The following is a 26,309-nucleotide window of genomic DNA, read 5'->3' as shown; positions in this document are numbered from 1 at the left end:
TTACCCCTTCTACCCGTGGCAAAGAAGTGGACTCCAAGGGTCCATTTGCTGACCTCATGTGTAGCTAAAGGGTCACAAATTGCTGCAACACAACTTTTCCTTGAAGTGCCCATCTGACCAGTACCAACTGAACCTGACCTGGGCCTTGCAGGTGGCCTCTGCTGGAGCGAGTCTTGACCCCCCCCAGTGTTGTTCCCAAGGTCTGGAATCTATCTTGACTTCTCATACCACTCCTGAAAAGCTGGGACTTAGAATCTTTTTGGATGTCAACACCTAAGGAGGACCAAGATGAACCACCCCAGCCTATCCACACAAAGCGTGACCTCGCTGGGCTAAGAAAAAGGTTTCTCCAGCTAGTAGGTTCTCAGTAGTACAAAATCAGATTCAGATGACCCTCGGCGAGCAAGTATCGGCCTTGCAAAACTCATATGATACAGCCGCAGTCTTGCCCCGCTGGAGGATTCAGAGCTCCAAAAACAAAGGCCAAGTTTGAAGGTAAAACTCTTGACCAGGCAAAGGTACTAAAAGTATCAGGCTGGTGTGAGGACTTCCCTGGGCTCAAAATTGGAATTTCTCCTACTCAGAGCTTTTCCTTCCAAACCATCAGAAGGACCTTATCCAATAACATCTCACTATGGGCCTCATGTAGGTAAATATATTTTACCGGTTCTTAAATACCGAGCCGTACCGAATCGGTAAATTAGAATCGGTAAGTTATATGTAGGTAAAAATTCGGTAACAGTTACCGATTCGGTAACATTCGGTAATCACGAATCGGAATTCACCGAATCGGTAAATACCGAGGTGGTATTTACCGATTCGGAAAATACCGAGGTGGTATTTACCGATTCGGAAAATACCGAGGTGGTATTTACCGAATCGGAAAATACCGAATCGGTATGTACGGATTCGGTAAATAAAATCACATGACTTGACGAAACAGCTAATCCTGTGCAACGACAGCCCACCCAACCAGGAAGTGGCCACACCCAGGCAGGTGTACATAATTAGCCGACCCTGGAGAGGCTTTGAGTGCAGAGGAGAGGCAGGGAGCCGTTGCCTGTGCGAGCGGGAAAACGAACAGCATGTCCAGCCAGAGAACACAGAGAGACGGAGGGGAAAGGAGGAGGAAGCTGAAATTTAGCCCCAAGGAACTCCAGGTGCTGGTGGAGGAGGTGGTGAAGCAGCACCAGAAGCTGTTTGGAAGGCAGTCCCTGCAAGTGCCTGAGGCTGAAAAGCGCAACATATGGCTGGCCATCCAGGCGCAGGTCAATGCTGTGGGAGTGACCCACAGGGACATTGAGGTCCTCAAAAAGCGCTGGTATGACCTGAGGATTGTAACCAAGAGGAAGATGGGCGACATCCAGAAGGAGGCCAGCCAGACCGGAGGTGGAACCAACAGGGCACCTGCCCTCACCGAACTGGAGGAGCTGGTGGCGGCCACAATCGAGCAAGAGAGCGTCGTGGGCCTCGGGGACGCCGACAGCTCTGCCAGAGCCGCAACACACCAAGGTAAGACGAAAGCACAGCAATGTAGCCCCCCCACCCCTATCCCACATCCCCCATTGTGAAACGAGAATCACACTGCAGTCCACACGTGTCAGTGCAGACAGGCAATGCATTCCGGGAGATGTAGTCAGGGTAACACTAACCATGACGTAAATGTTACAGGGCAACAAGGCATGTCACGCACTCGAGGCACAAGGAGACAGAGGACATTTTGGAATGTGAAATGATTTATTGTGACGCTTGCAATGCAGCCCTTCGGGGACACTGAGCCAATGTTGTATTTCTGTCCACAGATGTGACATCATGCAGGACAGGGCATGCTGCAGGAGAGACGGCACACCGGCCACAAATATCACCTCTAGCCAGCACAAGTTCAGACCAGGGAGCAGGCCCACTGGCAGCCGCACCACCAACACAGCCAGCCTCGCCGCACCCAGAGCCAGCATCACCTCACCGAGAGCCAGCATCACCTCAACCAGAGCCAGCATCGCCACTCATGTTCGAATCACCGGCCACATCTCCGCTTGCAGGTGTGAGAATGAGGAGGCGTCCAGCAGCCAGGCTACGAGCCTTAGACACCTCGTCAGACGACAGCATGGGCCCAGAAGACCGCACCAGGCCCCAGGAAGGGAGCCATGCCACTGTGCCCCACACCTCACAGGCAGCACAGACGGGAGCAAGAGGGCGCCGCAGGTCGCGTGTCCAGAGTCCACCAGCACCCATTGACGGCCATGGTGTCTTCTTGGGTCTCGAGGGCCAAATGTTGAAGCAACAGCGCCTGCAATCAAAGGCAGTCATGTCAGTCCAGAGGCACATGCGGGTGATGAAGACAACATTAGTCAACATGGACAATAACATTAGCGGCATGGCTGCGGGCATTCGGGACATGTCCCAGTCAATCCAGCAGTTGTGCAGCAAATTAGATGCTGACATCGAAGCACGGCGCCGGGAACGCCGGAGAAGGGACACTACCAGCAGGGCACTCAACCGTCTGGCAACTGCGACTTCTCTACTGTGCCGGCGCTCTGTGACGATGCAGGAGGGCCTAACACAGTGCTGCAGCGACCTGTCTCGGGGGATGGTGCAGGTGACAAGTGCACTAGGGGTGCTATTGACTAGTCAGGCGTCGACAACTGCTGCAGGGGATGCTGCGGAGAGCATCGACACCAGCAGCAGGAGCAGCATCACACCCCCCGTCCCAGAAGCACGCAGGAGCAGCAGGCGGCTTGGGGTTGGCTCTAGTGAGGATGCACAGGCCGTGCAATCCACCACTGCAGCGCGTATGCGCAAACATAGATGTAGCCCTGCTTAGCCACTTCCCATTGGGTGACGTAACCCTGGACTTACTCCTTGTATAGATGGGATATTGCCAGATTGGCTTGTTCATGTGTTCATGGCGTGGTGCCACATTAAAACTACGTCATGACTTCTCACAACTCGCTGTGTCCCCTCACTTACTCAGAAATAGTTGCATGTGATCTCTGCTCGTCTCTCTCTCCCATCGATTGCAGTTGGCACTCTAGCTGCGTTGCCCTCTGGCTGGCCTGACTCATCCTCGTTGTCCTCAAAATATGTTAGTTCCACATCTGTACCTTTTTTCGTGGCAAGGTTGTGCAGCATTGCACAAGTGGCAATAATCTTGCAGCAGGTGATGGGTTTGTACTGGCGTGCGCCTCCGCTCTTGTGCAGGCAGCGGAACCTGCTCTTCAGTAGTCCAAACGTGCGCTCCACCACATTGCGTGTTGTTTTGTGTGCCACGTTGTATCGTCTCTCACTCTGGGTTGCTGGGTGTAGGTAGGGAGTGAGGATGAATGACCGGCATGCATATGCACTGTCGCCTAGATGAGTAAAAGGGAACCATCAGTAACATGCCTCTATACACTATGATTTGCAGGTTTCAAGGGGCGTCACTGTTACTTACCTAGCAGGTATCCCTCTCCGAATTCTCCGGCACTCAGTCGTGTGTAGATCCCACTATTCTGGAAGATGTAGGAGTCGTGGGTGCTCCCAGGAAACTTTGCAACAATATCTGTGGTGATGTTCCCTGCATCACAGATCACCTGCACATTGATGGAGTGGGTGGACTTCCTGTTCCTGTAGATGTGCTCTGTGTCAGCTGGTGGACAGATTGGGATGTGTGTACCATCAATACAGCCGATGACATGGGGGAACTGTGCCATGTGATAAAAGTCTGTTTTTGTTTTCTGCAGTGCAGCCTGTGTGTTTGGGAAGCTTATGTAGTGGTGCATTCTCTGCATCATGGCATCCAGGAACTTCATGAAGAAACGTGACAGGCAACTCTGGGATACCCCACCCACCGCAGCTGTCACCACCTGATAACTGCCGGATGCCAGCAGATGTAGGCTGCAGAGCACCTGCACATGTGGGGGTATGGCGTGCGCCCTTCTTATTGGCTGGTCCAGGAGTGGGTGAAGGTCCCGGATTAAGTCCATGATGGTTTCGGGGTGTAGCCTGTACCTCTCATGTATCTCTGCATCAGTCAGCTGGAATAGTGTGATGCGCTGTCTGTAGATGCGTTCCTCCCGTCGCCAAACCCTCAGTCCTGCTGCCTGTAGACGTAGGCGCCTTGCAATGACGTACATAGCGGCCATGTTGTCCACGCTGTTGCATTTTGGGATTGCTTATCTGCACTGTTGATGGTTACCACCTGCTTTCAATCCGTGTTAATTACCGACTCTTATTTACCGATTTTCTTGGATTTCTTAATTACCGAGTGCTCCTACATGTCATTTTAATTTTTACCACTTCATATTTACCACTTCATATTTACCGATTCGTTAATTGTGTATTCGGTAAATCTGATTCGGTATTTTGGAATTCGGTAAATATGAATCGGTATTTACCGCCTCATATTTACCGAAAAGTGGTTTTTGGACTCCTACATCTCACTTGTCTGAATACCGGTCGGTAACGGCATATTTACCGAAAATCGGCCGTTACCGACCGGTATTTGGCTACCTACATGAGGCCCTATGTGAGGACTTCCAGAGATACAGCTGCCTCTTTGCCCCACTTATTGATTTTGGCTTCCAAAGAAGAGGTAAATCCTTCAAATGGGTCAAACTTATTTGGTGTATACAACCCACATTCCATTGTGCGCAGCATGAAAATGTGCCGAGGTCCCAGTCTAATGTGACTATTAACTACCATTGGTACTATTTACCCTTAAATATTTTAAAAATCATATCGCAGGTTCCCCTTATTTGATTTTGTCATTTTGGTGTCATTTTATTTATTAACTTTTACTCTATTTTTCTAAATGGGTTTATGATTTTTATTGCTAGGAATTGAGACTTTATTATTGTTTGGGTACTGCACAAATAATTTACACAGTGCTTTGTGACATAACTACCAGGGGATTGAGCTCAGATTCAGTTAGTGACTTTAAGGGGTTATCCTGGCAAGAGCTTAGAATATACTGGAGGTAGGCAGTCGCCCACCCCAAATAATAATACAGTTCCTTACAGGAGCAGTATATAAGACAAGCAATTTCAGACATAACCTGTTGTTCCTCGGAATGACCACTTCATCATCAATTTAATTATTGTTTTCCCTGACTTCTCATTGAAGCAAGAGAAATTATTACAATGCCATGCCTCCCTTACAAAGGTGTATAGAAGAACACGCTTAGGGGTGTGAAAATGTGTTGTTCATCTACGATGTCTTGCCAACATATTGATTAGTGGCCTAATCACTAATAGATGTGACGGCAAAGGTACTAGGCAAGGTCATTCTAAACCGTTTGATGGTCTGGGCTGAGGAAAATGAGATTATTACTGATTCTCAGTACGGTTTTAGAATTGGCCGTTCCACAATGGACCAGTGCCTTAATCTTTATAATTTGGTGGCAAAGTATACCGTGGCAGGCGAGGGGACGGTTTTCTTGGCCTTTATGGATCTGACCGCGGCTTTTGACCGGGTAAACCGTGAGAAGCTGTGGGAGATCCTAGAGCTGCTCGGGGTTGATTTAGGTTTGATATATATCCTAAAAACACTACACCTGAATACAACCGCTCAGGTTAGATATAGTAATGGGGGGAATCTTACTGAACATTTTTCATGTACCAGGGGTGTAAGACAAGGCTGCATTTTGGCGCCTTTTTTATTTACATTATATATAAATGGTTTAGATAAAGCTCTCGTAGAGTTGGGGGTAGACTGTCCAAGAGTCGGTAAGAGAAGTATACCCGTCCTACTATACGCGGACGATGCAGTCCTTTTGTCCCGTACAGGGAGGGGACTTCAGTCTCTTAAAGACGGTTTTAGTAGGTTTATGGCAGATTTAGATCCATCTCCCAATCTTACAAAATCATATATAACGGAAGCAGGGAAAAGACCGACAAAGAACTTTATCTTTAAAATTGGGGGTCACAAATTAGAGAAGGTCGAGGTTTTTAATTATTTAGGGATAATATTTGACAAACACGTCAATTTTAAAACACTTATCTCAGATAAATGTAATCAACAAACGAGCACGATGGGTTCAATAATGAATCGAGCCACGAGATTAGGTCGTTGGTCACCGAACGAAATATTGCATTTGTAGAATTCGATATGTTGTTCCAAAACCCTATATGGGAGTGAGGTATGGGGTTTCAGAAATACCTCTGATACAGTTGGAGGAAAATAAGTTCCTCAGAAGGCTTCTGCAAGTACCTCAAAGTACGCCTGCCCACATTGTCCATGAGGAGCTAGGGCTTCCTTATATTAGTGATAGGATAAGTATCAAACCAATAATGTGTTGGATCAAAATTTGGACCAACCCTGATGCTAGCCTAAGTAGACACATAATTAAGGACTGCATTAACAGAGATAAAGGCTTTCGGATTCCCTGGATTAAATACATAAAGGACACCCTGAAGTGGCTGGGATTTGCAAATTATTTTGATGAGCCTACGACCCTGACGCCTCAAGTAAAAGTTGTCATAAAGTCTGAACACCTCCGGCGCCTAGCTTGTGCAAGGGAAGACAGTGAAATATCGAAAGTCTCAGTGAGAGCCCACATATTAACGAAGTCTTTATCAGGCTCAGAACCCTACCTGGCGTGCATCTATAACAAAAATGATAGATTTTTAATGACTAGATTCAGATTGGATCTTTTACATCATATTTTATGTCCCCGCAGGGTACACAAGAGATGTTGGATCAAAGGGTCCTTGCGGCTGCGATCTGGGATCTCCGCAGGATACCCTACATTTTGTATTTTTCTGTCCCTTTTACGAGTACCCACGGGTACTATTTTTAAAAACTATTTTAAGAAAAAATAAATTTACCCAGGTAAGGGTGGCACTCCTGTACCTGAAACTTTCTTCCGATCCTTTTACGTTGTTCTGTACCGTGAACTTTCTAAGATTAGCCGCAAAACTAAGGAAAACTAGATATGAGGTGTAGACAACTTTGTCTTAAAGGGTAGGGAGGGTCGGGTATCATAAATAAAGCTGCTTTCCTGAAGTTTTTATGCCTATTTTCACCCTACTGTAGTTTTAGCCAAGGATTTAATCAAATTATGAAAGGACTGGTATATTGTATTTGGGAAGTGTTATGATGTTTTTAAAAGACATAGTTCACATTTTAACCCCCTGTCTTAAATCGGCTATAATCCCGTATTTTTAACTTTATATCGTTGGTGCTCCCTGCACCAAATTGGTTAAATCCCTGCACTTTATAATACCTTATCTTCGCTGCTATTTTAGAGGTATTCTGTTAGTAAGTCATCTTTTGATTTCCATGTCCTAATGCTGTTGTTCTGGTCACACCCTGAAAATATAAAATATTTTAAACATTTTATCTATGTTATGCTAATGTAATGTTGAAATTTGTTAATTGTCATGTTCTTTTGTGGATATTTTTATACCCGAATAAAGATTAAATGACTTGATTAGTGGCCTTCACAAAGTTCACAGTTTCTCGTTTCGAGTTCACCTTGCAAAGAATTCTCTGCATCACAAGACAGTTTTCAAGACAAAGGAATATAGGTTATACTCTTATCGAACCAGCACAGCTGAAAAAAATTGCAATAATTTTTCCTCTACCAGTTTATCTTTTGTGGATCTTGTCTGTTTACAATGAATTTGTACTGGAGCAGAACATTTTTTCTATAGAGGATTTCTTATGCAGAATTATTTCTACTGCTAAATAAAGAGACCTGCTACATAACTATCGCAAGATTCTTGAAATGTAAAAGCCTTTGCAGAAGTCAGGAATTTGCAGTTTTCCACAGACCATTGTAACAGTTGCAAAAGAAGAAAAAACCTTGAACATGTCTATTCATGCAAAGATACCTGGCAAAGAAAGCACCGCCATGGGACTCGCTTCCCGAACTAAAAGCACATCGCCATCTGACATGGTCAGGTTTGACAAGCAACGAAGCCTGAAATAATATTTCTATAAAATGCATTAAATAAATAAATAAATAAATCAATAAATAAAATCAATATTACAAAAGATCTATCTCTTTCCAACTCTTCTGCAAAGAACTGAAAACAGTATTTTTCAAGAAATATCCTATTCAGAAACACCAACACATGTATTGTAGTTTTTATGTGAATATCTAATTTCAACACAGTTACACCCAACGCCAATATGAACTGTTGGCTTACGTCGGCCTAAAGAATAGGATCTAGAAATCATACCCTGCACCTTAATATTAGGCAGTTGTGAAGACAGTCTGAATTTAGCACCCTTTGAACAGCGGACTTTCAAGTGATATATTTTCATACCCAAACCTGGAAGGGGGGGGGGTGTGTGCCTTGGTTGCCCAAGATGGTGGTCGAACTCCGGTGAAGCTCTGATTGAGCCCCCGCCATCTGCCACTTATCCGACAAGAATCCATTGACCAATTGCTTCCCAAGATTATGGCAGATCCTGACAGACGAGAGTTGAGTGCCTGTGGCTCCGCGCACCCCACCCAGGCGCCTTGAATAAGGGTGACAGACTAGGACTGCGAGGCCAGCATGAGCCCTGGGCCTGCTCATTGAATGCTGCTGGGGAGCCTGGCAACCTATCACTTTGCCAAGTTGCAGTCAGGAGGTTGTGCTTGGTGAGGAACATCCACTCAGTCTTATAACCTCTGGCTGCTCATGCTGCTACGATCCTACTGCATCACCAGTGCCTCCTGAAAGGGGGTGTAGACCCAGGCCGCAAGGCAGGTCACATCTGGCAGAGCAGTGCTTTGTGTAGACTCCAGGCAGTGGACAATTGTCACGAGATGTGCGGAGAAGTGCAACAGCGGCCCCACGCGAGTGAGGTGTGGAGCAGAACTCGACGGGGTGTAGGCTGGGTTGAGGGGTGATTATTTTTGACCCCCTTTCCCATCCCTGGACAGGTGTGGGTGTGATTGCAGAGGCTTAAGTGGGCTCCGGCTATTCCACATGAGTCAGCTTCAATCCATGTCTGCCCCCTCTGTCCACACATAGGAGCATGAGGGATTGCAGAGGCCACCACAAGAGCTCTTTCCGGATTGTGCAGGTCAGTTTTGGCCTCTGTTGGCCCCCTGGTGTCTGTACTGGAGTGAGAGGCGAACACATAAAAACAATCAGGGCTGGAAGATTCGCACATTCACTTATCTGATAGCCCGGTAATAACGGCTGACCACATCTGTGCACTAATAGGGACCTTTGTGGGAAGAGGTGATTCCTGGTCGACCGGACCCAGGAAGGCACTGGAGTGTGGGTGATTACAGTTGCCAGGTACAACGACGAGTAGTGAGTGGATTGTGTATTGCCCCCCACAACCTAAGACCATGTGAGGCACAGCTGTGGAGAAAAGGCTGGAGACAAGCCCTGTGGTCGGAGGCTTTCTGACCGAGATCGTCAGTTTCAATTCAGACCGTCTAATCACAATGTAGGCAGTCGGATTTTAAACCGGCGGTCCTTCTGGCTGGATTACGACAGGCACAAGGAGCCCATCAGCCAGTTGGAAGCCGGCCTGTAATCCCAATGGACGGCATTCCCACTGTTGGGATTACGTTGTTCGGTTTCCGGCAGGCTTTCCATGACAGGCATTCCAACATGGTAAACCTGTCGAGTAGCGGGCTCCAGTTGGGGACCAAGGGGGCACCATTGGTGGCCCCCTGTTAATCCCTGCAGTGTGGCAGGCACCCTGAGTTGCCTGCCACGCGGTGCAGAGATGAACACAACCTCCCATTTCCCTAGGGGAGCTTGTGCTACACCCAGTTTACGGCCGCAGCACATGCTCCCATAGGGAAATGTGAGTATGCGACACCACCATGTGTGGTCGCATCATAATAAGGCGGTCAGGACCGCCGATCTGTGGTCGGTCGGTCCCAATTCCTCCATAATGTCGTCCGAAGGCAACTCCAACCGAAATCATAATCGGCCCCTACATTTTTAAAGAAAATCAAAATGTACATTGTAGGAACTTTGTGTTGTAATGCTGTTTCAAGATTGTAGGGGTTGTCACTTAATCTCCCCGTGCCTAAAAACCAATAAGCATTGGCATAGTCAATAGGTCTCGCTTTTGGGACCTTATAAGTATTTAGTAATGCAGCACAATATCCTTACTTCAACAACATTAACTGTTGCATGGCCAAACAGTTATAAGGTCCCAAAGGCGAGACCTATTGGCTATGAGCATGAGGATGTGTGCCATATGACGTTGAAATGATGGCTTTGTTCAGTCCAGCAGTCATTTGCAGCATGATGCTGAATGTGTGCCAATACTAAAGTTACAGTGATTCAGAGAACTATAGAGTGGTCCTGCACAAGGTACGTAACACACACATCACTCAAGAGCAAGAGGTTCTAAAGCAATGGACTACAAATGCGTATCTTTAGGAGATTTCAAGAGACCCTAATAAAAAATAAACGCCAATGACAATACACAACACCTGTCAATAGCGACGTTTAAGTTTTGTCGAAATTTACCGTTCGTATTTTGCCCGTAGCGGTCCTTGAAGTTTGACTTTTTGAGGCAGTTTTCACTTTATATACAATAAACTAAACATCCAAATAAAAAGAGGTATGACCTAAAAATGAATGTATCCTTGTGTAATGTAATTGGTGTTCAAGTAAAGCGCTCCAATACCTTTGGGTTGAGTTAGTGCTATATAAACCTGCAACAATGCTTATTTTTCAGACTTAGTTAAATTTCTTCAATTGTCCTCAATGAGTACCAACTATGACAAATACAGGCTTCCAAAACTAATCTGATTCCTATCCTCAGAGGTAGTTTACTATACACACACAGTCCAAATGATCATCTCTGTAATGCCCGTAGTGTTTAACATACTGGGTCATAAGTGAATGAATAGTGTTGAGAAGTTAGTATTGATATTTTTTGTTGATACATATTTTTCCTTTTTTACATTTAATAATATCGATTTAACTTTTTCAGTTTTAAATATTTTTCTTTTTTTGAAAAAACATACTGTTTAGGAGTTGCCTTTGATAGTCTATTTTTCAAGATTTGTTTTGGAACATGTCATCTTTTTTGCTTCGCCAATTTCTATTAAGCCTGCATGCCTCTTGCGTGAGTCTCTGGGCAATACATGGTACAAGCAGTAAACACAAGAGGGCTGTGCTTCATCTTGCGGCACTGGCATTGTTATTAAAACGTTCCACTTATAAAAGAATAGATTTTGTAAAAGTTTTGCATGAATATACTTATAAAGAAAATGATTTAACCCCTTCAGTGCCACGCCCTTTCCCCGCCCTGTGCCGGGCGTTGCATTAGCGGGCGGGATTCATGACGAGATAGTCTCGTCATGGGCACAGCGCAACCGCGCTCCATGACGAGACCATCTCGTCATGGGCACTGAAGCGGTTAAGAACATACCTATTATTTATTTCCCTCCTTTATAGATTATGTGTATTGCTTCATGTTCCCGCAATCATCACACAGGAGTCTCTTATTCGATAGAAGGTCCTCGGGATTAATCTGAATGGTCTGTACTTTCTGTTTTAACTCTTGGAAGTGGTGAAAGCATTCAATTTATGTGATTTTGACCTCTAGTAACTGAGAAAAATAATAAATTATCTTGCTATATATTTCTACAGAAAATCATTCTGTTTTAACTTTTTACAATTTTGCAATCTTCCTGTGAGAGCATTGCAACATGCAATAAAGCCTTATTGGTTGAAAGCAAAGTCTCTATCTTCTTGAAGGAAGCCCCCACCCTTTTTGCTTTCATTTCTGCTATCTAATTTGAAAGAGAGATCTTTTCCTGGGTTCCCTTTACTTTTTGTGACCGGACATCTTTTTTCCTGAGGAGCACAACGGCTTCAGAAGAGGCGAGGGAGGAAAGCTAAGATGGAGCACCAGGAAAATGAAGCATTAACAACAAAGAAGGAGTCTTTGGTGTGACAGATTTTTTCTCTGCCACCTGGAAAGAAAAAAGAGCCCTCCAGATTTGTGGTATGCAAGCTATGCCACAAACAGTTTTCCAGAGCACCTAGAGCAAATAAATGGAAGAACAAACAGGCCTTGACAAATCTACTCACTCACTCACCCTAATCCACAGGCTCTGGCGCCCTCTTCCCCAGCCTCTCCAAAATACATATAGATTGGTCAGAAGAAAGAGAACCGCATAAAAATTTTATCATTTAAAATCCTTTTTAGGTCTCGCCTGAGCAATCGCGTAGGCGATGCTCTGCGAGACATTTAGTAGGTGGGTTTAGAAAGTGCTACCCACATTTTTGTGCTGTCGACAAGCTACAGTGCACGATGGCGTGCACGCGCACAGCTGCTCCCCGCATTCCCCCCTCCCTTCTCGCCCAGCCATCTGCCTTTCCTGCGCGCGCATCCCTAGCGTGCGTCATCGCGATCACTTCCGGTTTTGTGATCGCGATGAGGGCACTGCCACCCAATCAATGGAGGAAAACAAACCCGGTTACACTGCCCACGCGATTCACACTCTCTCTCAGATACACCAGAAAGGCTTCTTTTCATATGCAAATGAGCTACATGGGAAACACTAATTCCGGCGCTTGATTTCATCCTGACCAAGTTCACACTGAAATCACGTGACCCGGCTGATCAATAGCCACCCGCCTTTCAGCGGGATTCCCAACATGCTGCGGGGCTGATTGCATTAGGGTAACCCAAGTCTAAGTGTAGCTTTCTCTTCGATTATGCACAGAGGGTCCAGAAAATTCGCAGGTGAAGTATACCCGTAATTTATTTGTCAAAGAGCAATTTACCCCCATTTCCGTTTCACTTAAGTGCAACCGAGTACTTTAAGATGAATAACAGGGTTGTTTGTTATCTGATCTGGGGAGTCAGATGGGATTGAAGTTTTTTTTATTACAGCAGATGAAAACTTAAAATTTCACCGTTATTGTCATTTCATATCTAACTAACCCTGCATGCTTGAAGACCCCTGCAAAACTGAAGAATGCAATTTATTTCGAAGTACTAATATGAAGCAAGCGTGCCACCGCGATGAGGGATTGTCAGTGTGAGACCTCACGCAGCACCATACCACTCCCGTCCCCCCCGCTGCTGCGCGCGCAACCCTAGTGTGCGTCATCGCGATCACTTTCGCTTTTACAGTGATCGCGATCGCTAGGAGGGACGACACATTTTTGTGAATAAAGCTTAAAATGCGGCTGCCCATCTAGTCGTTTATACACTAGGCTGGCCTCGTTGCTGAGTATGTGTGCGCTAGCCACTCCCATTGTGTGTTTGTTGATTAATGTCCATATCTGCTTTAGGGGCACGAGAAGTGAATACCTCAAAAGGGAGAGGGTACATCTCTTGCTTCACGCACTCTCTCCTTCTGTGCCCTGATTGGCTATTGTACGCCTCCTCTCCTGCTAGTTGTACATCTCTTGCTCATGGCTGCTGTACACCTCCTCTCCTGCTAGTTGTACATCTCTTGCTCACACTCTCTCCTCCTCTCCCCTGATTGGCAGTTGTCTGCTACCAGTCTGATCGGGACGAGCTGCGGAAATGCATTATTCAGTGGCTGGAAGCGGAGGTGATTCCAGACGGCTGGCTCTCCAAGGGCAACAACTACAGTGAAGTCCTCGACAAGTACTTCAAGGTGAGGAACTTAGAAGGAAAGACCCCTAGCTGCAGCTGGGCGTGGCCTCCATCTGGTCTTTTAGACTCACGTGGTGTATTACTTTCAGCTGCTCAGCCCCTGAGCATTCTGGTACATGGAGTGCGCTTAACATCGTTGCAAACCAATAGTTCCATGATTAGTGTTTTTCCTTTTGAATTCACATACCCAACTGAAGGTCCGTGAAGGGTGAAGATGGCACGTGCTTTTGGTGAAATGTCAAATGGCCCTAAAAACAAGTTCTAAATTTGTACAAAACATAAGTGTCAGGGCTCTTGTCTGGAAGTCGCTGCTGCTTGCACCACACATTGTCCCTGCCATGCTGCCAAGGATAGTGATAACACAACAACTTACCATCACACTCCTACAAGAGTGACAATTTGGACTATTACAGGCCCCCTAAGCTATACGAATTGCTTGGGCAGAAGGTAATAGTCATTTTTTAGGTCTCGCCTGCGAACGCAGCGCAAAGCGCTGCTGTCCGCCAGCAAGATCTATTGTTGCTGACTTGCCTCGGAAGTGGGACAGGAGATGGGCACGCGTAAGGCTTTTGGCGGATTTGAGCCGGTGTACGCGCACGTGAACACGCACGTGCACACACGCGATGTGCACATCTCCTGTCCCGCTTCCGATAACATGCCAGCCCCGTTGGGAGGCTCCGTATGGGCTATTAATGGCGCAAAGTGTACTTTTGCAATTCTGAGCAACAACAGCCTACACGGAGCCCCCCCAGCCCTTCTTTACTCACCGGGCTGCTCTTCTGGTGGGTGGGGGGGGGGGGTGAGCTCCTCCTCGCGGCTGCAGCACATCTGTTGCGGGGCTTGCCTGCACTCCTGGGAGCCCCGCGCTGCTGAGGTCATCCTCGGCCGCCGCATTCTTCACCCAGGCCCCCTCCTGGGACCCGGGGCTGCTCTTCACTCCGGCAGCCACCGCGGGGCTCTCCCTTCAACATGGGAGCCCCGCGTTAGCACAGCGCGCCGGTTTCTGTTTTTGCCGGAGCAGGCCCCGCCCACGTCCCGGGCAAGGGCGCCTGACTTCCAGGTGGAAGACTAGAAGTTAACAAGCAATTGTAATGCCATAGTTCTCGCATTGACGCGAGTTTGAACTATTGACATTTGCAAATAATATTGCCTTTTATTTTTGTTTTCTTTTTAAAAACCTAAATAAAAGGCATTGTTATTTACAATGTCAATAGCTCAAATTCGCATCAATGCGAGACCTATTGCATTGCAAATGCTTGTTATTATTGCATATTAAATTCGTAATTGTCATCACCTCTAAATTAGCCAGTCAGCGCCACCTTGTCACAAGCGCCAGTGTTGATAATTAAGTGCCAGTGCCGAGCACCAGAAACCACCGGCTGAAATTAGGCACTGCTAACAACTAAACTGCCCTTAATTATTTAGAACATTCCTGGCTTTTTGGACCCCCTTTTGGCCCCAAGCAGTAACATGGCATTCTTCTGGGTTAGCTGGGGATCAGAGTACCTCTGATCTGAACTTCTTTTCTAAAGTCCCTTTAACTACCTGTCTGTTGTGTTGCTGAGTTTGTCAACACAACTTTCAAAAGTCAGCCTTTGGCAGAAGAGATTGGACCAACTCTTACACATACCGCCCTGCCTCATCACACAGGCACATATACTCACTGACATACAGACCTGCCTTGACACACATTCACAAAACACTGTCACATTCAAGGGCACACAGCTGTAACACACTTCCTGTGGAGTTTGTGAAATAGAAGAAGGACTAGCTAGATTAAGCTTTCTTTGAGTGGAAGGCTTCATTTACTTGGAAGGTTTTTGATGGACGACCTTGTGTGAGATTGGTGATTTGTAGGCGCGCAGTCGAAAAGCAGGCATTTGCTTGCCAAAAGGTAGTCCTTTGCGATTTAAGGATGATGTGGTGTCATGATATTGTTGTTGACATATCGGCATCCACAATATTGACTCACACTATATTGTCAAGATAAATAGACGTGGAGTAATACAGACTACAGTAGGAGTCACCATGCCTTGTGACTCAAAAGAACTCTTCAAAGCACAAGCATTTGCAATGCAATAGGTCTCGCATTTGCAAAAGTTTAAGCTATTGGCATTGTTCATGACAATGCCTTTTTTAATCTATTTTATAAAAACAAACACATAAATAAATGCCATTATCATTTAGAATGCCAATAGATAGTTTTGCATTACTATTACCAATGCCAACTGCTCACACTTTTATAATGCGAGACCTATTGCATTGCAAATGCTTGTTTAAATATAATTTTAGCAGCTGCCCGACTCTCGCGGGAGCAGGTAAACAACCACTTTTTACATATATTTGTCCAACTCTCACAGGTTCTCTTGTGAGAGTTGGACAAATATATATAAAACACGAACACAAATACACATTTTCATTAAAACACAAATACGAATACACATTTTCACTAAAACAGAAAACACCCCAATCATCCTTTTAAAACAACCCCAAAGAAGCAGGTACTAAGCTGTGCAAAGAAGGGTTTGGTGAAAGACCGGCCTGTGCGCAAAGAGCTCTATAGAGGGTAAAGACTCTGTATAGTAGGGTTTACTGAGGGAGTGGCTTCAGCATGAAGACCTCTGTACAGGTTGAAGACTGTGTGCTGTAGAGTTTGATAAGGTACTAGCCAGTGACTAACACTTCTGCACAGGGTAAAGGCTTTGGAAGGGGGTTGCACTGTAGGCTGGGTAGAGGAACTGCCTTCTTCGTAAAACCACTCCCCAGAGCAATGGATGTGACAGTAGGGTGGCGGCAGGGAGTGGCCTTTACGCACAGACCACTCCCCTATGGTGACGGGTGTGAGCAGTAGGCTGTGGAGATGGAGGGGGTTCTCTGGACATCCAACTCCCCAGGGAGATGGGCATGTGCTGTAAGGTGTTGGGAGGGTGTGGTCTCTCTGCACAGACCACTCCACAGGGCGACGCGCATGGGCTGGGGTGTGGAGACGGAGTGGTTTTTCTGCAAAGAGCACTCCCAGGGTGACGAGCGTGCGCTGTAAGATGTTGGGAGGAAGTGTTTTTTTACACATAGACCACTCCCTAGGACAACTGTCATGTACTGTTGGGATGTGAAGAGCGAGTGGCTTCTACACAGAGACCACTCTCCAGGGAGATTGTGCTGCTCTATAGGGTGTGGGGGGAGGAATGGCTGCTCAGCACAGACCACTCCCCAGGGCGAAGAGTGTGTGCTTGGGGTGTAAATAAGTACTGCAGGAGATATTTTGCTTTGTTTATGATTTTTAAAGATATAGCACAAAAGCGCGGGTTGCTGTACAAAAATGGCTTACAGTAAATAAAAACAAAGTGCTACGGTGCTACCAGTGTTGAACATTTCATATCACTTTGTTTTTATTTACTTTAAGACATGCTGCACAGCAACCAGTGACGCTGTACAATATCCCTTAAATCAGCACGGGGTTGGGGTGGCAAGCAACCCCCTTCTCTGGGTAAAGGATGTGGCGTAATGGCCAGAGCTGTCATCTGGGAACCAGTTAGAGTCTCGGCACCTGCTCAATATCCTGTGATTCTGGGCAAATCACGTAATCTCCCTGTGCCTAAAAAACAAAAATGAATCCGTCCTTGTGTAATGTAATTGGTGCTCATGTAAAGCGCTCCAATACCTTTGGTTTGTGTCAGTGTTATATAAACCTGGAACAACAACAACAAAAAGCAACCAGACGAGGGGTGAGTGGGTTAAAGAGAACAATAGCATGGGGGGAGGGGTGCTGAAAAGTAAAAAAAAACTATTATTATTTTTTAAAGTAGAGTATCTGAAGAAACCTGCTGCCAGTAGAAGGACACTGGCCACAGGAAGCAGTACTTGATCCATGCTCCAGGGCACGGACAAGAAGTCTAAAGTCCAGGAGAAAGCCGGAGGCGACGCCAACCAATAAGAATCAAGGAAACAAGGGTGGCGTGGGAGCCAACCAATGGTAAGTAAAGGTAAGTAATGGGCGGGGTCCAAACCCCTTTCAAGATATTTTTTTTCCCACATGAGATTTCGTGAAAACTAAAAAGTATGCTTTATGGACCAAGATCTACCTTTCTGCCAAATTTGGTGTCATTCAGTTCAGCTGTTTTAGGGCTATTGCTATTCAATTTCCCAATGTAAAAATGAATCGTGAAATTTAGGTTTGGGAACCCCCCCCCCCCTTTTTCCTCAGCCCCCTCTGCATAGATCACCCCAAAACATTCTGAAAAGGAGCGGAGGAGGATGAACTTCTTTTTTGGAAAGTTTTGTGACGATTCATCAAATGGTGCAAAAGTTATTAGCAAACCAAATAAACATTCCCTATTGTAACCAATATATAAAAAGCTCTTGGCATAAAATTGGCTGCACTATTAACAGGCACATGAAGAATGATGGACCTTGTTATCTCGGACCACAGTATTTATATTTGGTGTTATTGTTCTTAAAATAGAAAGTATGATTGCCATTCTTCAGCGAGGCAATGATATGATACTTCAGTTAGGAACTGCAGGCGTTCAGTGTGTCATCTGGCACGCAATTTTACTGTATTGACATGATGTCTTGGTGCCGCTGAGAAATAGTGCTCCTTGGCACTGTTGTAGTTAGATTCTGGATTACTGTAATGTTTAAGAAGCTCCCAAATATTTGTCTAGACTGTAGCTTTTTGCCAATTTATGTGGAATACCAAGGCATAAAATGCACCATTGTTTCAAAATATTGTCGCAAAAATAACTTTTTAAAATGCCCCTAAGTAGTCGGACGTGCTCAGAAGACACCAAAGGGCACCTTCCGAACTAGCTGTAAAGCTACTGACTTCATACTCAATTTCTTTGAGAAAGTGGGCTATATAGTGCATAATTTGAACCTATTGTGTTTATTAAACTTTATTAAAGGATGGATGGGCTACACTTAATGCAATTTAGAGATGGTATTTACTAAAAGGTGGGAGATCCGCCAAATGCTCGAGCCAGGCTCAAGCCCGAAGCCTGGCTTTGACTCACCTAGAGGTCACATTAGAAACTCGAGCCCTTTAAAGGTAGAGCTTTCATGTGGCTTGTCTGCCACGCTTGCTTTAGCCTCATGCAAAAAAAGTTTGAAAAAAGCATTAACATTTGAGGTAAAAAAAAAAAAAAAAAAGAGAGAGAGACAAATAGATACCCAGTTAGTGGCTGATCTATTCAAAATGAAAACCTGGATTAATCTCGGTTTTACCGTTTAACAGAATTGTGTGCTCTCAGGCAAATATGGTATTTTATCTACACTCCTTTTTCTTCATAATCGCATATGGAAGAACCTTGAAATATAGGATTTTAGAATACCAGGTGTACAAAAACCTATTGCGTTTGATTGAATAGACAATATTATTGCTTTATCATGCATGACAAATAAAGGGACAGCCTTGTGTAAGGTGAAACTTAAGGGATTTCTAATCAATGTCAGGTCTATCATTAAGCATAAAACGGAGTTCACTGATTTCATAGCTGCTTAGGACCCTGATTAGGTTTTTGCTACGGAGACCTGGGCCAATCAGGCATCAGGGCCTGACTTCGTAGTCGGTATTCCTTCAGGGTACACAATCCTTAGATCAGACAGGGTATGCAGACCGGGAGGAGGGTTGGCTATTGTACACAAATCAGAGTATTTCTGTCTCCTGGAGATGTTGCAGAGCAGTAGTCATTGTGAGGCTCTATATTTTAAAATAAAAATATCATCCACCAACTCGTTTGCTGGAATGTTAGTAAATAGACCCCCAGGGCCAAGGACGCTATTCCTGACCAAACGAGCAAACATTATTGAACTGCACTTAGTAAAAAGCAATTTTACCATTATGGGCGACTTCGATTTTCATTTGGAGGATACCTTTAATAAAGACTTCAGTGTACTTATGGAGACTCTGGCTAGTCTTGGGCTCTCACAGCTGGTTACAGTCCCTACTCATGTAGCAGGACACACACCAGATAGGATCTTCTCCAACGACTATCGCTTATTAGTGCCAAAGGCCCTTTCACTCAGCTGGTCTGACCATTGAACTGTAGCCTTTTCACTTATCATACCATCTCTCCAGAATAAGGATACTCCCACTAAGATGAAGACCTTTACAAGGAACTGGAAGGGGGACTCAGCAGAATCTTTCTCGAATGCCCTCAGAAGCGAGCCCTACACTGATTATGAGGATGTGGACAGAGGGGCTAAAGAATTTTCAGCCTGGTTGGGCTCAGCGGCCGACCAGGTTCCACACATATGTTAAGTGACTCATAGGATAAAGCTGCCTACGGGCCCCTGGTTAATGGATAACTAAGGCTCCTTAGACAGGCATATCAACACCAGGAACTCTCCTGGAAGAAACATTATGAGCATGAAAAACCTCATATACAAAAGCCATCAGACACTATAAAACAGCCATTAGAGAAGACAAAATCTCCTTATTGTAGCAACAAAATTGAGTCTGCCAACTCATCAAAATATTTTTTCAGTTATCCATCAGCTCTCTCCTTCTCCAGCCTCCTCTTAAATAGAGGGTTCACAAGAGTTCTGCAATCAGCAGGCAGAATTCTTCCAACTGAAAATTACAAATGTCCATAAAGAGTTTGACTCTCTCTAAGTCGTTGCCCCTTCTGACTATGCACTCTGCTGCAGGCAAGCCTTTCAAAAACTATGGAGGATGAGGAGAAACACACCTCGATGCTCGTGTTTCCCTACCTGGACACTTGATTTAATGGAGTCGCATCTCCTTGACATCAAATCAGGATCTCCTCTTTAACCTTGTTCCCCCAAAAACTTACAATTGGCAGCTGCTAAAGTAGCTTGACCTTTAACATCCACTGTGACTAAAGCCATCACTTCAGGCTGCTATCCATGTCTGTGGAAGAAGGCAGTGGTCAGGCCTCTACTCAAGAAGCTTAACCTGGACCTCAATGACCTCAAAAGCTATTGCCCTATTTCCATGCTTCCAATCCTAGCCAAGATCCTAGAGAAACACCTCACCTGATGTCCTATATGGAAAAACAGGGTCTGTTGGACTTTTCGCATTTCGGTTTCAGATGTAACCATGGAACAGAAAGTGCTTTGGTATTTGCAAAGGACAGCATTAGACGCCCAGTTGATGCAGGGCAGGCCACGGCTCGGATACTTTTGGATCTATCTGCGGCATTCAACACCATCTCGCCTGCAACACCACATATCAATGGAATGGGCCATGCTATTGTACCAGTTCAAGCAGCTATCCCCGGGTGCAGATCCAATAGACAACCCACTCACACCGTCGGCCCTGCACGCGCAGTCACAGACCCCGCCCAACCAATCTCTCGACACTCCGCCCATATGATATCCTTACATACTCCAAGATCGATTATGCTAACGTAATTCTAGGTCGACCCCCAATAGGATAGACACTCATGGGACACAGTGGTGCCTTACCCCTACGACGCTACATACCCTCGCTGATGTCATTGGTTGTGCCTGTTCATGCCTCCCCCCTCCATAGTTTAGGCCTTCGTTTTACCCTAGTTTCTGTGCCATATCTGGAACCTGAGACACCGGGGTATATACCTCATATCAAGTTTGCACGTGGGTCATGCTCTCCGATGACGTATCACAGATATATGCAGATGATGTGTACCACTATGGAATGTACAATCTGTTATAACTATTTGAATGATCTATACGATGTACAATGTGTCTAATGTAAAAATGGCAATAAAAAAAAAAGTTTATCAACACCATCTCGCCTGCTTATAGGAATTGGGACTTAAAGATGTGACTAAAACTTTTCGCTTCTTTTCCCACAGATCCCAGATGGTGATTGTGAATGAATTTAAATATTACCCCTGCCATGGGGGGGGGGGGTGTCATACAGGGTTAGTCCCTGAGCCCTACACTGTTAAACCAATATGCCTCTCCTCTTGCCAAGCTTATATGTTCTTTTGGGCTGCAGGCTGTGTCCTATGCTGACGTCAATCAGAAAACTGTATCTATTTCAAAAGACACCGATGACATTACAGCCAACTTCAACTGCATGATGGCGAGATGGCAAGGTGGATGAGCACAAGCTATTTCAAGCTCAACAGTGAGAAGACGGAGGTGCTTCTCTTTGGAAGCCAACTTCTATTTGGAACAGGAACAGGTGGCCCAATATATTGGGAACTTTATCTACCCCAACAGATACAGCGAAAAATGTAAGTGTAATTCTGGATACTGACTGGTCACTCGACCATCAGGTCAATCGCATTGTGACAACTTGCTTCTGGATTATCAAAATGCTGAGAAAAGTATTTCTGTGCATCTCCCTCCCAGCTTGCAAACAAGTTGCTTTAGCGCTTGTCTCCTCTATGATCTGCAATGTGCTATTTCTTTAGACAAACAAGACAACTCAATCAAAGCTGCAAATAGTGCAGAATGCAGCGGCACGATTGTCCCTGGACATCCCTAAAAGTCAGTCAGTCAGTCTCCAAAGGTGTACTTGAACTTCATGGGATTCTTGTCAAAAAGCGCATTATGTTCAAAGCACTATGTATCGTTCATAAAGCCCTGTATAATGCGAGTCCTGACGGAATTAAAACTGTTTCAATGGTGCATTCCAACAAGAAATCTTCGCTCGGCAAAGCATAATTGGGTTGTTGTCCAGGGAGTTTGGAAAAAGAGATAGAGAGGCAGACCTTTCTGAGTCACGGCAGCGAGGCCCTGGATCTCTCTTCCTCGTCATTTTACGTGCCTGAAGATGCACAGCCCCTTCAGGAATGCATTAAAGACCTGGCTTTTCCCCCTGTAGGGAGGCTTTAGCTCCATCGGTGCAATCAGGTTCTAGCTTATGGCCGAGCTGTATAGCAGGACTAATTTCTTAGCAGCTTGAGGTCTATGGGCATTTCTGCGCTCATACAAATGTGCCTCATTTCATATCTATATCTGTTGCCAGGGTGGGGGCTGGGGCAGGAATGGTTCTAAGTTCATGTTTCAAAGCTATAACTTTGAATACGTACTTCTCAGTGAGGTGCTATAATGTGACATATTAATGTCAAAGCTTCTACACGTTAAAGAAAAGCACTTTTTCTTTTTACTTTGAAGAGACGTTATCATACTTTATGTCTATGTTGGGATATTTGTAAAGCACACTGTTGCTTCAATGAGTGTCCGGGCGCTGGTTGAACGGTAGCAGCATGGGGGAAGGTGCTTAGGGGTAGGAAAACAACCATGTTTTCAGCTTTTTCCGAAACAGGGGAGTGGATTTAATGCGTCTCAGATGAAGAGGCATGTTGTTCCAGAGGCAAGGTCCCAAGAAGGAGAGAGACTTACCTCTTAACCTGGATTTTTTTTTAACGGGGGTCACTGGCCAACAACAGGTCAGCGGAGCGGAGCTGTCTACGAGGAGAGTAGAAAGATATCCTACGATTAAGGTAGCTTGGTCCTTCCCCCGTAGAGTGCTTTCTGTGTGATAAGCAGAGTTTTAAAAATTATTCTTTTCCTTACAGGGAGCCAGTGCAGGCTCTTCAGAAGGTGCGACACACGCAAATTTCAGGGGAGCTCAAAAATGGTCCGGGCTGCTGCATTCTGGACAAGTTGAATCCTGTCCAGCAAGAAGCCAGGCATACCAAGATAGAGTCCGTTCCCATAATCCAGCCTTGATATAATCGGAGCTCGGATCACCTGTTGTCTGGCTTCTTTGGATAGAAGGAACAGAAATTTCCGTAGAAGACGCGGCAAAGCAAAACAGGCGCCAACTACTGCATTCACCTGAGCGCGAAAAAGCTGCTGGTTGTCCAGTTTAAACCCCAAATTTTTCACCACCAAGCAGTTCGCTGAGGGGGCCGGAGCGTCCGCTGGCCAGAAGACATGTAAAGGGGTCTCCGCCGCTTTACCAAAGAAGAGTAATTCAGTTTTAGCAGCGTTACCTTTCAACTGGTTAGAGGCCAGCCAACCGAAAATAGCTGCAAGACAGGAACTGATTAGCACACCCGGGCAAGGCTCGTTAGCCTTCCATGTAAACAACAACTGTGTGTCTGCGTAGGACACAATTTGGCCCCCCAAGATTCAGCCACCTCAGCTAGAGGAGTGGGGTATATATTAAACAGGGTTGGGCTCAAAGCCGAACCCTGTGGGATCCCCACCTCCAACAAGCGTGAGGAAGCTGAGAAAGGGTTGCACCAGACCTACTGCCCCCTCCCCTGTAGAAATGAAGCCAACCATTTTCAAGCCAGACCCCTGACGCCAATCGCGTGAAGCCGGGTCAGGAGCATCTGATGTGACACCGTATCGAAGGCGGCCGACAGATCTAACAATATCAGCAACGCCTTCTCACCTGCCTCAGCCGGATAGAGTCCACCCCTTCTAACAGAGCTGTTTCCGTACTGTGATTCCGGCGAACGCCCCACTGGCTAGGGTGCAGCAGGCCATTCTTTTCCCGAAAGGATGATAGCTGCTGGTTCACATGTTTTTCCAGTATCTTCAAAAAGGCTGAAAGCAGGGAGATCGGCCTGTAATTAGTCGGGTCAGAAGGATTGGCCTGAGCCTTTTTTAGCAAAGGAATAACTTTGGCCAAATTCCATTTAGTGGGGACCATAGCATCAAAGAGGGAGTCATTTAATAGCTGATTCATGTGAGGGTTAATTACTTCTGCTCCCTATGCCAGAATGGAGGCATGATGTTTATGATTTACAAGGCAAAGATTTTCAGGGCTTGGCTCATGCAGGGCTCTAGGAGCCTAGCCAGACACATGGCTCGACTCGCCCTGTAAATTTGTTGGCTCGCTCACCTATAGTATTTTCATCCCATCTGTTCTACATTCACCACTCATCGCTGTGGCACATCTGCACAACACACAGGAATAATTAGACAATCGAAACAAATGATACATTCATAACTTTTCCCAAACCAGAGCATCACAAATATTGGCCTCCGTATACATGCTAACAGGAAATGCTTTTGACAGAACTTATCCCACTAAAAATTATGCTTAAGCGGATGGTTTAAAAGTCTGAATGACTAGCAGTAATCCACAGACGGTGAGGGCCATAGCCAGTTAATAAACAAACAAAACATAAAAACTAAGGCATCTTCATTTGATACGGTTGGTAAATCTAACATGTCTGAAACTCATATCACAACTACAAATAATCAACTTTTCAGAGCTGCCAGGAGACACAATATGTTTGACAACTACCCTGCTTTGTAAAATGCAAAAGACAACATCTGGTACAATCATACTAAGGTGATAAATCAATGAACAGAGATTTGAAGACTTACTGTGCAGTCAATGCCTAGAAATACATTTTAAGGAAAATATTATTTCCTTTGGATCAGCTTAAATCAGAACATTTGTGATGTCTTGATGATGATATGCAATAGAAGTTAATTGATTGTAAGCAAGAAGAGAAGTGCCTTGGCTGTGACATTGGCTCTAAAACCTGGTTCTCCTCGGAAAATAATTTTCCATTAAGATTCTCCTTGTTTAGAAGCTTCAAGGAAATGAAGGATGCAATCAAAAAGGGCATGCTTGGATGAGGGCAACTATTCCTACTATGGCAGTTAGAAGGAACTAAGGTTTGAATTAGTGCATGAAACATAGTTCTGCTACTATGCACTGGCCATGGAATTTGGTTAATGCCACAAGCATTGCTAGAGCTAGCCCAGAATGAAAAGGGCAGTCTCACACGTCTGCTTAATGTGAAGGGTAGAAAAGGCTGCATATGGTGGAAAGTTTACTTAAAGGACAATTGAAGGATGAGTGTAAAGGCTTGGTTAAACAAGGATTGACAAAGCCAATAGGTCTCTGCTGCGAAGCCTATTGGTTTTGCCATTCCTTTTTAGGTCTCGGCTCGAAGGCTGCGCTTGCGCAGTCTCGGTCCGAGATTTAGTGACTTGGAAAAAAAGGGGCTTGAACCCTCCCCTCTTCTCCCCGGTTCTCCATTGGCTGGCGTCTTGAATGCTGGTCAGCCATTGGAGAAGAGGTCCGTCACTCCGAACAGGCCCCGTCCTTTTCGGATTCGGGGGCGTGTTTTTTCCAACTTTTCTAATTATCTCCTCCAGCCAATGGCAAGAGGAGAGAAAGGGAAAACATGCCCCCGAATTCGAAACCGCCACTGCGTTTCTCCGAGGCATTTCTGCTTCGCCTCGGAGAAAGGCAGTGGTGTGCTTGTTACATGGTGTGTCTAAGCTTTCTTATTTTCTTTATGGCTGTCTTTCTTGACTGCTTGTTTCTGCTTTGAATCTAACGCCGACGTTTCACTCAAGGAAGGAGTTAGCTTTTAGTGTAGGCCGTGGATGGATACTGAAAGTACAGAGCTTGCGTCACTTTTGGCCTCCTGCACTCTTCTCGGACAAATGCATTATATGTTGTGGTATTTGAATTGCTGGTATTAAAATAGTATCAACTGGACTACAAATCCCAGAATAACCTGCGGCGATAGAAATACTTACCTGTGGAATTGAGAAACTAAAGAGCACTGCTGAACGGACCCCACGTGGGATGATACACATTCCCTTGTTGCGCGTGGTTGGGACTGGGAAACCTGTGTGCGGACTCCACCTTCACTAGTTTGTGTGAGTAGTTAAACATTGCAAGAAAGACAATGTACAGCCCCTCCCGCGGTCCACCCCGTGGTTTGAAAGTCACAACACGGGATGCCCTAGTTTCGGTGGGGGTGGGTTGGTTGGAAATGATTCGGAATGTCCCAGGCTGGCCCCCAGGTGGATGAAACGCGTGTGACGTCATCGGTAATGGTGGAGGGGTGGGCCTCCAATATAAGCCCCGGGGGGAGCTGGGAGGAATGTGT

General features: G+C 45.6%; 2 protein-coding genes across 2 annotated transcripts in view; one reads left to right on the top strand and one right to left on the bottom strand.

Moving 5' to 3' along the window:
- HTATSF1 (HIV-1 Tat specific factor 1) overlaps positions 1-26,309 on the bottom strand; it is a 235,764-nt gene that overhangs the window by 205,015 nt on the left and 4,440 nt on the right. The window lies entirely within an intron of this gene.
- Positions 1,086-21,586, top strand: LOC146829295 (uncharacterized). Its single transcript, XM_085608208.1, has 5 exons — positions 1,086-1,512; positions 1,803-2,007; positions 5,329-5,501; positions 13,404-13,534; positions 21,479-21,586. The coding sequence occupies exons 1-5, from the start codon at positions 1,086-1,088 to the stop codon at positions 21,584-21,586; spliced, it is 1,044 nt and encodes a 347-aa protein (XP_085464334.1).

Source organism: Triturus cristatus, chromosome 5_2 (genome assembly GCF_964204655.1).
Source record: "Triturus cristatus chromosome 5_2, aTriCri1.1, whole genome shotgun sequence".
In the NCBI taxonomy this organism is placed as follows: domain Eukaryota; kingdom Metazoa; phylum Chordata; class Amphibia; order Caudata; family Salamandridae; genus Triturus; species Triturus cristatus.
Note: the sequence above shows the minus strand (reverse complement) of the source record. Positions and strands in the feature narration are given on the sequence as shown.